This window comes from Xyrauchen texanus, chromosome 4 (assembly GCF_025860055.1).
Source record: "Xyrauchen texanus isolate HMW12.3.18 chromosome 4, RBS_HiC_50CHRs, whole genome shotgun sequence".
NCBI classification, from domain to species: Eukaryota; Metazoa; Chordata; class Actinopteri; order Cypriniformes; family Catostomidae; genus Xyrauchen; species Xyrauchen texanus.
Genome location: NC_068279.1, coordinates 2,968,554 through 2,982,880, shown reverse-complemented (window position 1 = coordinate 2,982,880; position 14,327 = coordinate 2,968,554). Strand labels below are relative to the sequence as shown.

At 41.1% G+C, this 14,327-nt stretch overlaps 1 protein-coding gene across 1 annotated transcript; it reads right to left on the bottom strand.

Annotated features, from left to right (window-relative positions):
* Positions 1-999: 999 nt before the first annotated feature.
* LOC127643024 (thiosulfate:glutathione sulfurtransferase) lies at positions 1,000-13,799 on the bottom strand. Its single transcript, XM_052125550.1, has 4 exons — positions 13,469-13,799; positions 10,364-10,486; positions 9,576-9,738; positions 1,000-1,271 (listed from the first exon to the last, which is right to left on the bottom strand). Exons 1-4 carry the CDS (start codon positions 13,611-13,613, stop codon positions 1,217-1,219), a joined length of 486 nt encoding a protein of 161 aa, XP_051981510.1. The 5' UTR covers positions 13,614-13,799; the 3' UTR covers positions 1,000-1,216.
* Between the last annotated feature and the right edge of the window lie 528 nt (positions 13,800-14,327).

Here is a 14,327-nt window from a genome sequence, read left to right as displayed (position 1 = left end):
TGGTCGTATATAATCATAATCATAATGCTTTGAAGAAATTGATATTTGAGAACAAGAATTGTTGTTGTTGTGTATGTTGTCTGTTGTTGTTGTTGTTGCTTATTTATTCATTGTATTTTTGTGCTGTTGTGACATATAAATTTCCCCTTGGGGATTAATAAAGTAAATCAAATCAAATCAAATTTAGTTGGGTCTGCCGGAACCACAAACAGTGATCATGATCTAGATCTCTGCAATAAATTTAATGGCATCTACGCTAATATTATTTTATTTGTTTCCCTGTCTCAAATTCTGGACTCCTATCCTGAGGTCACCAGAACCGGCTGGATCCAGCACCATTCCTGCTTCATATTGGTCTCCACTGCTACGTGTCGCTGAGTGATGATGACTAACTGCAGCCTGTGCCAGCCAAACATCACTTCAGTCTATTACGATGGACTTCAGAGGATGAATTGATGCTAGCACCAACCGCAAGACATGGGATACTTCATATTCCATTGCCTGAACCTTGGACTTAGGATAGATTAAATATAAATCCTAATATTTAGATGCATTAACAGGCTCCCCACCTCCATTGATTAAATTGCCATTCATTTGTTTAAGTCACACAAGGCTAAAAAGTATTTAGAGCTGAAAAGAAATTCATGTGCTTCAAGTTTTCCCTTGGGACACCCAAAGACTGGTTCTGGATATGCCACTGATGTAAACAAAGAAAAAGCATGTTGAATTTTCAATGTTTTGTAAAATGTATAGACCGCCTTCAAAAATGATTGTCCTATAGCTCCAAATGTTTAACAAATCATTGAGTTTGTTGGAAAAACAAATAACTTATAGCCTATAGCACATCATCATCTTAATTTTAGATTGGTTCATTGCTATGGAATTTATGGTGACAAAGTCATCATCTGAAGATTGAGGGTAGCAGAGGTGTGCCTGTTTTTGGATAATATATTTCAATTGCCTGCACTTTGCTTTCATGGAATTAAGACAACCACTCAGTATCATAAACAATGCAATATTTACTGCGCTTTTGCAAAAAATATATAGAGACGACATATGAAATATTATGTATAACACATCTTTGGTTTGTGTTGTCATTTTAACACTTTTGCTGTTTGCATTCCTTCACTGAGCTGAAACAGGCTTAATGTCGCTGGATTGGTGAATTGTTGTGACGTTTCAGGTTGTTTGAAGTTTCCGTCTTGACCCTCGTCGCTTATTGACCTTCACGCTGAAGCCACTCGTTATATCCGCCTGCGTAATGACGAGCCCTGAGAGACACAAAAAGAGACTCTGTAAAACATAGATTTGTATAGAAATTGCTCTTACAAAGAGCAACTTCTAGCCATGAAATATTGTAGTTCATCAAGTGCATTTCCTTGACATTGCCTTGAAATCAACATTTTAAAATGTAACTATATTGCCAGCTGCCAGCACTGATGTGTCACGCCATTGGTTCCCATTTAGCACGCTCCATTGACGGCACGCCATTTCTATTAAGTGGGATAAAAAAGTTTTTTAGAGCAGCAGGGGAGGGGAAGATTTTCTGTGAATAACAACTTAAATTTTGATCAGTTCCTCACACAAAGCTGGGTTATTCTAAGTAATCGGTGCTGTTTCCATTTCAAAACGGGGATTTGAAATTAAAGTTCTTAAAGACAAAGATGTCTTTAATTGTACACATTACTAAATTGCACTGTGCCATTTAAAATTTATATATATATATATATATATATATATATATATATATATATATATATATATATATATATATATATTTGTTTTTTATATATATATGTTGTGATATACTGTAGCTATACCTTTAAAAAGGTAACAGGCTTGCCCAGTTTTACTCTTCATTAGGAGGTACTAGATGTACGCTCAAAGTGTTTTAAGAAAGAGAATTTAATGCAGATATTTCTACAAACTTCCCCTATTTAATTATCAGTTTAAATGTATCCATTAATCACAATTCTCTGCACAAAATCACAGTAACAGGGTTAACTATTTATGACCGTACCCTATTGACAAACCTAACAAAATATAAGATAAAGTGATAAAAACAGAGGAGAGACTTCTAATGTTGATTACCACAAAAATAATTTTGACTCACCCTTTTTTTCCAAGCAAAAATCGAGGTTCCAGTAAAGCACTTTCAATGGAAGTGAATGGGAAATCTGAAGCTTATAAATTACTAAAAGCACTTACATTGATTCATCTGTTAAAACTCGTGTGTTATTTGAGATGTAAAGTTGTTTACATGGCAACTTTACACTGAAAAGGTTGGTAGGCCATTTTATCACACTAAATAATGTTAACATGCACATTGTTTACATCTTGTGGCTATACTTTTAAAACAGTGAGTATTTTAATGTTTGCATATTGGTCCCATTGACTTCCATTGTCTGTGCCTCACTAGAACACCAATTTTTACTTAGAAAAGGAGGGAGAGAACATATAATTAACGTGGTACTCAATATTATGCCACAGATGCTGATGATTGAGCTTAAATAGTATTGAACCTGGAATATTCCTTAAATAAATTCCAAGATGGCAGCGCGGTAGCACGCAGCGGCCACTCCGGATCCACAATGGTGCTATTTTTGTTAAAAAAGCCCGACTTTTGCAACACATGGACATCGGAGCAACCGGTGTTCGTGTCTACCATCGCCAGACACTACTGAAATATAAGACTCATGCAAAAACCAAGCTGCATGATGACCTGCAGGAGGCGCTACGCGTACTCGGCTTGCTGCGGAGACCAGTCCTCCAGCCCTCGGCGTCGCCTGATGCCGGTGGCCGGGAGAGGACGTCGTAGCGGTGTCGTGAAAGCGAAGCGGAAAGAGGGCGGGGTCCATGCTAGGCTAAAACAAACCCTAGCCGGCCGGCTCTCCCGCCTATCCTGCTCTCAAATGTTTGCTCCTGGACAATAAACTGGACTATATCCGACTCCAGCAGGCTACGCAGCGTGAGTTTAGAGACTGCTGCGTCTTTGTTTTCACGGAGACGTGGCTCAGCGACAGAGTTCCGGATGCCGCCATTCAGCTAGACGGGCTCGCCTCATTTCGTGCCGACAGAAATACAGCTCTCTGCGGTAAGACTCGCGGTGGTGGCTTGTGTGTTTACATCAACACGGAATGGTGCAAGAACTCTATGCAGAACGCTCACCCCGACGGACTGTTTATTGTCGCCGGAGATTTCAACCATGCGAATCTCAAGACAGTGCTCCCTAAATTCCATCAGTATGTGGACTTTGCAACGAGAGGGGCGAACACGCTTGATCTTGTTTACACAAACATCCCAGGCGTGTACTGGGCGGAGCCCCGCCCCCACCTCGCTACTCAGACCACATCTCTGTTATGTTAATTCCAGCATACAGACCGCTCGTCAGATGCACAAAACCGCTTCAGAAGCAGGTGAAAACCTGGCCAGCAGGAGCCATCTCTGCTCTTCAGGACTGTTTTGAGTGTACTGACTGGCACATGTTCAGGGAGGCTGCAACATATGGCGATTCTACCAACTTGGAGGAATACACAGCATCAGTGACCAGCTACATCAGCAAGTGCATTGATGATGTCACTTTCTCCAAGACCATCACCACACGCCCAACCAGAAGCCGTGGATGACTGCGGAGGTGCGCACGCTGCTGAGGTCCCGAGACTCCGCCTTCAGAGTAGGCGATAAGGCAGCCCTAAAACAGCTAGGGCCAAACTGTCACGGGCAATCAGAGAGGCAAAGCGCACGCACGCCCAGAGAATCCACAGTCACTTCCAGGACAGCGGTGACACGCGCGCATGTGGCAGGGCATCCAGGCCATCACCAACTTCAGGACAACATCAGTTGCCTGTGACAAAGATGCCTCCCTTCCAGATGTGCTGAACGACTTCTACGCTCGGTTTGAAGTGCAGAACGACGTGATGGCGAGGAAGACCACCCCTCCTCCCAACGACCAGGTGCTCTGTCTTACCACGGCAGATGTGAGGAAAACTCTACGTAGAGTCAACCCACGGAAGGCTGCTGGACCAGACAACATTCCTGGCAGAGTGCTCAGAGGATGTGCAGACCAGCTAGCAGAAGTTCTTACCGACATCTTCAACATCTCTCTGAGCAGCGCCGACGTTCCAACGTGCTTCAAGGCCACCACCATCATCCCCATGCCAAAGAAGTCTTCAGTGTCCTGCCTCAACGACTACCGTCCCGTCGCACTTACACCCATCAAGAGGCTCGAGAGGCTCGTCATGAGGCACATTAAGACCCAGCTGCCCCCCTCACTAGACCCACTGCAGTTTGCGTATCGTTCAAACCGTTCAACGGACGATGCCATCGCCACAACACTCCATCTGGCCCTCACCCACCTAGACAATAAGGACTCATACGTTCGAATGCTGTTCATAGATTTCAGCTCAGCATTCAACACAATCATTCCCCAGCACCTGATTGGAAAGCTGAACCTGCTGGGCCTGGACACCTCCCTCTGCAACTGGATCCTGGACTTCCTGACTGGGAGACCTCAGTCAGTCCGGATCGGGAACAGCATCTCCACCACCACCACACTGAGCACTGGGGCCCCCCAGGGCTGTGTGCTCAGTCCAAGTCAAGTCAAGTCAAGTCAGTTTTATTTGTATAGCGCCTTTCACAACACACATCGTTTCAAAGCAGCTTTACAGAATATCAGCATTAACAGACGATTAAAAACTGTAATTTCTATAAAGTCGATTAATCATCATTGTGTAATTTCGACAAAATACGATTTTTAATAGTGTTTAAAAATAATTAAATGATAATTGTATTAATAACCCCAGTGAGCAACTGTAGGCGACTGTGGCAAGGAACACAAAAATCCATAAGATGTTGATTAATGGAGAAAAATAACCTTGGGAGAAACCAGACTCACTGTGGGGGCCAGTTCCCCTCTGGCTAACATTTTGAATGTAATGTAAATATTAATTATGTATAGTTAAAATCATGGTTTAAAATTATTAAACTAAGTGTTAAGGGTCAGTGATTAAACATCGATTGTGTTTGAACTGTAAGATTAATGACAAAAGTCTTTGAAGTCCATCTTGATTAATTGCAGAAGTTCACATAGATGCAATTGTCCTTGTTAATTGGCTGATGAAGGCTTTTGTTGGCAATAGTTAGTCTATGCATTCCATTTCAAGATCGTAGTCCATCTATAATCCGAGGTGATGCAGGTTGGAGTTGGCATCATTTCATCCTCTGAAGTCCGTCATAATAGATTGAAGTGATGTTTGGCTGACACCGGCTGCATTTAGTCATCATCATTCTGCGACATGTAGCAGTGGAGTCCAACATGAAGGCAGGAGGGTGTAGCAGTGGAGTCCAACAATGGTGCTGGATCCAGCCGGTTCTGGTGACCTCAGGATAGGAGTCCCGAGGTTGAGACAGGGAAACAAATAAAAAGATGTAAGCGTAGATGCCATTTAATTTATTGCAGAGTAAGAGATCATGCTCAATGTTTCTGGTTTCTGGTTCCGGCAGACCCAACTAAAGCAGCCTAATTGTGGGTTGGAGGATAAATTAGGTGTATGCCTGGCTAAATAGATGAGTCTTTAGTCTAGACTTAAACTGAGAGAGTGTGTCTGCATCTCGAACAGTGTTTGGGAGACTATTCCATAGTTTAGGAGCCAAATATGAAAAGGATCTTCCTCCTTTAGTGGATTTTGATATTCTAGGAACTATTAATAGGCCAGAATTTTGCGATCTTAATGAACGTGTTGGAATATAGTGTGTTAGAAGATCACTTAAGTACTGCAGAGCTAGACCATTCAAAGCTTTGTACGTAGTTAACAGAATTTTAAAATCAATACGGAATTTAACAGGTAGCCAGTGTAATGATGATAAAATGGGGCTAATATGATCATATATCTTGGTTCTCGTCAGCACTCTGGCTGCTGCATTTTGAACCAATTGAAGTTTATTTATTGATCTTGCTGGACATCCTCCCAGTAATGCATTACAATAATGTAGTCTTGAGGTCATGAACGCATGAATTAGTTTTTCGGCATCAGCAACCGAGAGCATATGCCTTAATTTAGCAATATTTCTTAGGTGGAAGAATGCTGTTCTACAAACATTTGTAATTTGATTTTCAAAGGACAGATTGGTATCAAATATAACACCTAAGTTCTTCGCTGTTGAAGATGATGTAACAGTACATCCATCTAGAGACAAATTATATTTTAGTGGCTTATTTTGAGAGTTTTTGGTCCAATAATTAGAACCTCTGTTTTGTCAGAATTGAGTAGAAGGAAATTTCTGGCCATCCAATCTTTTATTTCATTAATACACTCTGCTAATTTTGAGAATTGTGAAATCTCATCAGGTTTTGAAGAAATATAAAGTTGTGTATCGTCAGCATAGCAGTGGAAACTTATTTCACGATTCCTGATAATATCTCCCAGGGGAAGCATATACATGAAGAAAAGCAGAGGCCCTAAAACTGATCCCTGTGGCACTCCATATTTTACTTTTGTTTGGTTTGACAATTCCTCATTTACATAGACAATGTGGTAGCGGTCTGCTAAATATGACCTAAACCATGCTAATGCCACTCCACAAATTCCAACATAATTCTCCAGCCTATTCAAGAGAATGTCGTGATCTATCGTGTCGAATGCAGCACTAAGATCTAAAAGCACTAGAAGAGAAATGCAGCCGCGATCAGATGATAAGAGCAAGTCATTTGTAACTCTGATAAGTGCAGTCTCTGTACTGTGATGAGGCCTAAATCCTAATTGAAATTCTTCATATATACTATTTCTCTGTAGAAATGAACATATTTGGTAGGATACTACATTTTCTAGTATTTTTGACATAAACAGGAGATTTGAAATCGGTCTATAATTAGCAAGTTCTCCAGGATTAAGTTGTGGCTTCTTAATTAGCGGTTTGATAATTGCCATTTTAAAGTTTCTTGGGACATGTCCTAAGCATAGCGAGGAGTTAATGATATTAAGAAGAGGTTCTGATATTACAGGAGATACCTCTTTTAAGAGCTTAGTTGGTATAGGATCTAACAAACAAGTTGTGGCTTTTGATGTTTCGATAAGATTTGTTAGCTCTTCATGACCTATGATAGCGAAGGATTGAAGTTGCACATGAGGGAAATTATTCGACATTGTTTTCTGGGGTGCTATGACAGATGATTGCATAATTTCAATTTTATTTCTGATTATTTCAATTTTATCTGTGAAGAAATTCATGAAGTCATTATTCTTGAGCTGTGACGTAATATCTGGTTCGGTTGAGGCTTTATTCCTAACCAATTTAGCCACAGTACTGAATAAACATCTAGGATTGTTGTGGTTATTTTCTATGAGTTTACTAAAATATGCTGACCTGGCAGCTTTGAGTGCCTGTTTGTAGCTACAGACACTATCCTTCCATGCACCCTGAAATAGTCCACATGCGCTCCATTTTCCGAGCTGCTCTCTTGAGAGCATGAGTGTGATCATTGTACCATGGTGCAGGGCTTATTTCTTTAATTTTCTTTAATCGAAGTGGGGCGACAACATCAAGGGTGCTAGAGAAGACTGCATTTAAATTTTTTGTTATTTCATCAAGTTCTTCTGGGCTTTGGGGTTTATTGAGTATATGAGATAGATCTGGAAGAGTATTAGTGAAGCTATCTTTAGTGGTCGAAAGAATGGTTCTACCTGAACGATAGCGTGGTGTAGATTAAGTAACATTAGCTGATTGCAGCATGCAAGAGACGAGGTAATGATCCGAGATGTCATTCGAGGTAAGGATCCGAGTCCATTGCTGTTCACTCTGCTGACTCACGACTGTGCAGCAATGCACAGCTCGAACCACATCATCAAGTTCGCCGATGACACGACCGTGGTGGGTCTCATCAGCAAGAACGACGAGTCAGCATACAGAGAGGAGGTGCAGCGGCTGACGAACTGGTGTAGAGCCAACAACCTGTCCCTGAATGTTGACAAAACAAAAGAGATGGTTGTTGACGTTAGGAGAGCACAAGGTGAACAAACTCCGCTGAACATCGACGGCTCCTCTGTGGAGATCGTCAAGAGCACCAAATTCCTTGGTGTTCACCTGGCGGAGAACCTCACCTGGTCCCTCAACACCAGCTCTATCACCAAGAAAGCCCAGCAGCGTCTCTACTTTCTTCGAAGGCTGAGGAAAGCACATCTCCCACCCCCCATCCTCACTACATTCTATAGAGGGACTATTGCGAGCATCCTGAGCAGCTGCATCACTGCCTGGTTTGGGACTTGCACCATTTCGGACCGCAAAGCCCTGCAGAGGATAGTGAGGACAGCTGAGAAGATCATCTCTCTCTTCCCTCCATCAAAGACATTTACAAAAAACACTGTATCCGCAAAGCAACCAGCATTGTGGACGACCCCACACACCCCTCACACAAACTCTTTACCCTCCTGCCGTCTGGCAAGAGGTACCGAAGCATTCGGGCCCTCACGGCCAGACTGTGTAACAGCTTCTTCCCCCAAGCCATCAGACTCCTCAATACTCAGAGACTGGTTTGACACACACACACGTGTCCTGAGTTGCACTTTAATTACTGTCACTTTATAACTGTCTGCTACCTCAATAACTGCTATGTCCATAGAACACTATCTCATAGTATGTTATGTTTACGTTTTTAGAAACTGTCATCTTTTTGCACTACTGAGTACTGGTCGGCGCTGCACTGTCTATTGTCCTGTTCATTGTCAGTAATTTGTTGTACTGTCCCATACTTTTTTCACATGTTTGCACGTGCACTTTATATAGGTATATATAGGTAGTTTATTTCGTTGTGTAGTCTCATGTGGTCCTGTGTTGGTCCTTTGTTGTTTTTATGTAGCACCATGGTCCTGGAGGAACGTTGTCTCCTTTTGCTGTGTACTGTACTAACTGTATATGGTTGAAACGACAATAAAAACCACTTGACTTGACTTGACTTGACTTGACTTGACTTGACTTATAAAAGTGATATAAAGTTATATAAAGTAATTGTTTACATGTGTTAATGAGGGACACAAAAGGCACCAACTTTATAAAAAAAAAAATTGGGAAGTTGAGATACCCTGTGTCAGTATGTTTTAGTCCAATATAATAACATTAACTAGCATTTTCATTCAAAAGAAAATCCTCTTCGGGTCAAAATGACCCACATGATGCACATTCAACACAACATGATGGTAAACACAATGACCCAGCTATTGTATCGCTATCGACTAGTGCATAAGCCACATGGACATGGACTATTTATTTGTCCTTTTAGGAACTTGACAGCCACTGGTCACTATGCACTTTCATTGTTTGGAAAAGAGTTGCATGAAGATTCTTCTCAAGTTCTCCTTTTGAGTTCCATGGAAAAAATAACAGCATACAAGTTTGTAACAACATGGGAGTGTTTTAATATTGAGTGAATTTTTATGTTTGAGTGAACTATTACTTTGGATTGAGAACAAAAGATGTGAGTGGGATGTCCCCCCAAAAATATACAGTACAAGGTTGCTTTGCTGTATGCTAGTTTGGATGTAAAATGAGTAAATGTAAATAATGTGTGTGTTTAGAATCCATACCTTGTGTAATCCAGAGCCCATGCTGTCTTCAGTGCAGTGAGGCTGCGTCGCCCCCTTTGACAATACAGCACAAAGTCTGAGTCCTCTATTTGAGGCTTGGCAACCCCATAACGCTCTCTAAATAGATGTGGGCTCAGTCTGAGGGCCTGCTCCACCTCTGCCACTACATAATAAAACATATTAGCAGTATTAGATAGTAAATCTGAAAACACATTGTGGGGAACAGTCTAACTAAATAATGCCTTAATGAAAATGTCACAATGCAGAACAGAGTTCTGTGATATTTAGATTGAGGGGATAGAAAATATAATAAATTTTTTTAAGGTTAGGGTTAGGTTAGTGTAACGGGAGCCAGCTGGTGGATAGCTGTGCAGTGTGTAAACCTCACTCTCCTGACCTCAAGTGGTGCGCTAGCGACTGACGCTAGAGGCTGTAACCTTTAGCCTCCTTGTTAGCGCACCCGCCTCCCACGCCGGAGACGCCGGTTCGAGTCCGGTTTGGAGCGGGGGCGAACAGGACCGGTTACAATGGTGCCGTGACCCGGATGGGAGTGAGGTTTAGGGGGTGAGTGTAACGGGAGCCAGCTGGTAGATAGCTGTGCAGTGTGTAAACCTCACTCTCCTGACCTCAAGTGGTGCGCTCAGCGACTGACTCTAGAGGCTGTAGCCTTTAGCCTCCTTGTTAGAGCACCCGCCTCCCACGCCGGAGACGCCGGTTCGAGTCCCGTTCGGAGCGGGGTGAACACAACCGGTTACATTAGGTTGTGTATGTGTGTAAATGTGACTTACAAGGAATGTTGGTGGCTCCTGGGATGAAACCTCCTTCAAGCTCGTCTGGTTCACGCACATCGTAGAGCTGGACACGTCCAGTGGACAACATGTTCTTCAACTGCTCATACGTGACGACACCATCTGACAAACACACACACACAATGTCCGTCCGTTAGGGACTTTCTCTGAGACCATACATACCACAGTTTAAAGTAGAGATGCACTGATATATCAGCCATACAACAATAACAGCCAATCAAACAAATTAACAGGCAATTGCTTAAAAACAGCAGATGATCAGGACCGATTCTTTTCTTATCTGAGTGTGAAAGAAAACTTCTCTTGTGTGGAATTACTTTCAATTGGGTGATAATGACAGAAGAGTTGCCGTTTTTATGCTTTGCACTGCTAGAATTTCACGAGGTGGATTGTATTGGTGTATCCCAAGTTTTAAGTTATGTTTGAGGGTTTGGTTATGAAACCCTCGGGAGGAACAAACGTTAAGATACCCCAGTTAGGTAGAAATTAAAGCCTAAGTTCTAAGGGGTTGGGGGGGAACAAATATTTTCAATGCCACCAAATATTTATTGACATTAGTTAATTATTTATTAGAGTTTGCAGTGACACCGCGGTCATAGGCCTCATCTGTGACGGTGACGAGTCTGCATACAGATGGGAGGTTGATCAGCCGGCTGTCTGGTGTGATCACAACAACCTAGAGCTGAACATGCTCAAAACAGAGGAGATGATTCCCTGCCCACTCCCTCTTTGATCTGTTGCCCTCTGGCTGGCGCTACAGAGCACTGAGCGACAGGACATCCAGGCAGTCCTGTAACCCAGTCCTGTTATTGCACACTTTCATTCATGGATTAAATTAAATGGTAAAATGGTAAATGGTCTGCACTTATATAGCACCTTTTTAACCTTAATGGTATTCAAAACACTTTACATTGTGATGCATTCACCCATTCATACATCAACGGCAGCAGAGTTGCCATGCAAGGTGCTAGCCTGCCATTGGGAGCAACTTGGGGTTCAGTGTCTTGCCCAAGGACACTTCGGCATGTGGAGTCATGTGGGCCAGGATTCAAACCGCCAACTCTGCGATTGGTGGCCGACCCGCTCACCCACCTGAGCCACGGGCCGACCCGCTCTACCAACTGGCTGGATGCTGCAACGAACGATGCAGCATCCAGCCATACTTTGACATACTGAGTGCACCTTTAAAATATTTGAGTGCACAATAAGCTCCCATTTATTAACATTAGTTAACGAGATTTGTTAACATGAATAACAATGCACAAATCTTTTGCAGCATTTTTTAATCTTGGTTGATGTTCATTTTAACATATATTAATACATATTTTAAATTGAAAGCTCTCAATACGTTAACAATTAACAATTGAGTTTTTATTCATTAATATGAACAAAGATGAATAAATGCTGTTTATGAATATTGTTCATTGTTAATTCATGATACCTGCTGCATTAATATATGGAACCTCATTGTATAGTCTAACTGTACACCATAACTCTATAAATTGTATAAAAATGATAGTATAGTATAAATATGTCAATATTTTGTTATATTTTGTTAAACTTTGTATAAATGTAAAACATTTTAATTACATGAATGATAGGAACTTGTATCATTGGCTTGGCTTAAACTGCGTGTAATGTATGTGTAATAATAACATTCTTATAGAGGTATTAATTAACTAATAAAAAACGAAAGTGTCAACCAACCCCACTCACACTCTTTTTGTACATGATGTCAGCCAGCAATATTATGACAGATTTACAAATCTTGTATCAAAATATAACTGATCCCTACCACTATGAACTAAAATTCACATATATATACATATATTTATATATATTAAACATCTTTCTCTGTATTATATCTATAACTTTTTAGAAGAGAGATTACATTTTTTTAACAGAGATTACATTTTTGTTTTGACAAAAAATACAAAGTTGCGTTCACTTTAACAGATTATCAGAGTAAGTCAAGAAAATTACCATCCAGATGTTACACTTTTGTGTAATTAAATTACTTTTGGGTGGGCTTAAGTCAAAATGGATGGGCCAAGTTTTCGCCCAACTTTTTTTTACCAAATTTCCTTTAACAACAGAGAAGCAGCGCACTAAAACAGTTCTTTCACACTTTCAAAAATCAGAATTAATGCATTTTTTCATTTGTATTTATTTATTTATTTAATATCAGCCCTTTTCTCCCCAATTTGGTATGGTCAATTCCCAATGCACTCGAAGTCCTCGTGGTGGCGTTGTGACTCGCCTTAATCCGGGTGGCGGAGGACGAATCTAAGTTGCCTTCTTGTCTGAGACCGTCAATCCGCACATCTTATCACGTGGCTTGTTGAGCGTGTTACCACGGAGACCTAGCGTGTGTGGAGGCTTCACGCTATTCTCTGCGGCCACGTGCCCCACCGAGAGCGAGAACCACGGTTACCCCATACCCTCCCTAGCAACCGGGCCAATTTGGTTGCTTAGGAAGCATGACTGGAGTCACTCAGCATGCCCTGGATTCAAACTTGCGACTCCAGGTGTGGTTGTCAGTGTCGTTACTTGTTGACCTACCCAGGCCCCAAATGTATGCATTTTTTTAACTATTTTATAAATATATATTTGAAGTCAAAGAATAATCTGGGTGGTCCTGGGCCCAACGTTTGCGACGCCACTGTTAATTACAGAATTACCAGAAGCACAGGGTTTCAGAAGGATATGGGCCCTAAAATGTATTCTAGTCCTCATGTTTTAGGCAGATGGTGATTTTGGGTCTAAAAGGGTGTTTAGATTCAGTTTATAATCAGTAGCCTAATATCCTCACATACCTGACAATTTCTAATTATGATGACATTCGATAACATTCAGATTTTAAATAAGTAATGCAAAATGTTTCATCTCATAAAGATCTCATGTGAGATATGACCAAAGTCCATCGTTCATCATATGATGCAACACTCTGTGTCCCACTGAGTCACTTCTGTACGTGCAGACCCGCATGTTACTTGTCATAATAGATGTTACATTCACCAGGTTCAATAAATGCATGGAATGTCTTTTGTCGCATAAACAGTGAGAGTTGGAGTACGTGTTTACCTGTATTTTGAGGTTCATCGTGAGATGTTTCAGTCCATTTATCGCAACTGTCAGATCCACTGGCGCAGAAGTCCGAATTCTCCTCCGCGGTAACAGAAAGCGATAATAGCGCCACTAGAGCGCACACACCTGACAGCAGGTACATCACTTTATTTATGCGTATCTTGTGATCTTAAAGAGGATATAAGTACTGTAAAGTACAGTCTATAAGTACAGGTAGAACAACAGAGTCTAACTTCAACAGGTCTATAGCAGCGTATTAATGTTACTTTCTGACTGAGGCTTGAATGGAACCGTTTTTATTGCATATTTCTCAGATACCGCCCCAGATTACCACACATTCGGGAGATTATCACACAGATCAGATTGTCCGATAACAGTTTGCTATAAGACATAAATAGATTATTCCTCTGTGGGGCGCAATTCGGCTCCGCTGAGCCGGTTTTATTTTCGATGTGCTCACTGAAAAGTGTAATCGTTTTAATCGTTTTATTCAAATGATTAGTATCAGACATAAAAATATAAATCTATGAATCTCTATACATTAATATAAAAAAAAGTAATCTAGTAATTAGAAACAACTTTGATTAGCCCACCGCTGATTACCGATGAGAAAAGTAACAGGTACCATGTGACAACGCCGACTTTGTTTTTTGTTTTTTATTTAAGCTTTTCAATTAAAAATACGTAAAGATTGAATATTAAAGGAATATTCTGGGTTCAATACAGGTTGAGCTCAATCCACAGCATTTGTGGCATAATGTTGATAACCACAAAAAAAAGTTATTTCGACTATTCCCTCCTTTTCTTAATAAAAAAAAACATAGGCCTACATACAAAAAAGGCAAAAATCTGGGTT

Excerpts from the sequence above, each read along its gene's own strand:
- LOC127643024 (XM_052125550.1), bottom strand. The coding sequence starts at position 13,613 with ATGTACCTGCTGTCAGGTGTGTGCGCTCTAGTGGCGCTATTATCGCTT. Across the intron at positions 10,487-13,468 it reads CGATGAACCTCAAAATACAG|ATGGTGTCGTCACGTATGAG; the intron begins GTAAACACGTAC and ends TGTGTTTGTCAG. Across the intron at positions 9,739-10,363 it reads AGGAGCCACCAACATTCCTT|TGGCAGAGGTGGAGCAGGCC; the intron begins GTAAGTCACATT and ends TTTATTATGTAG.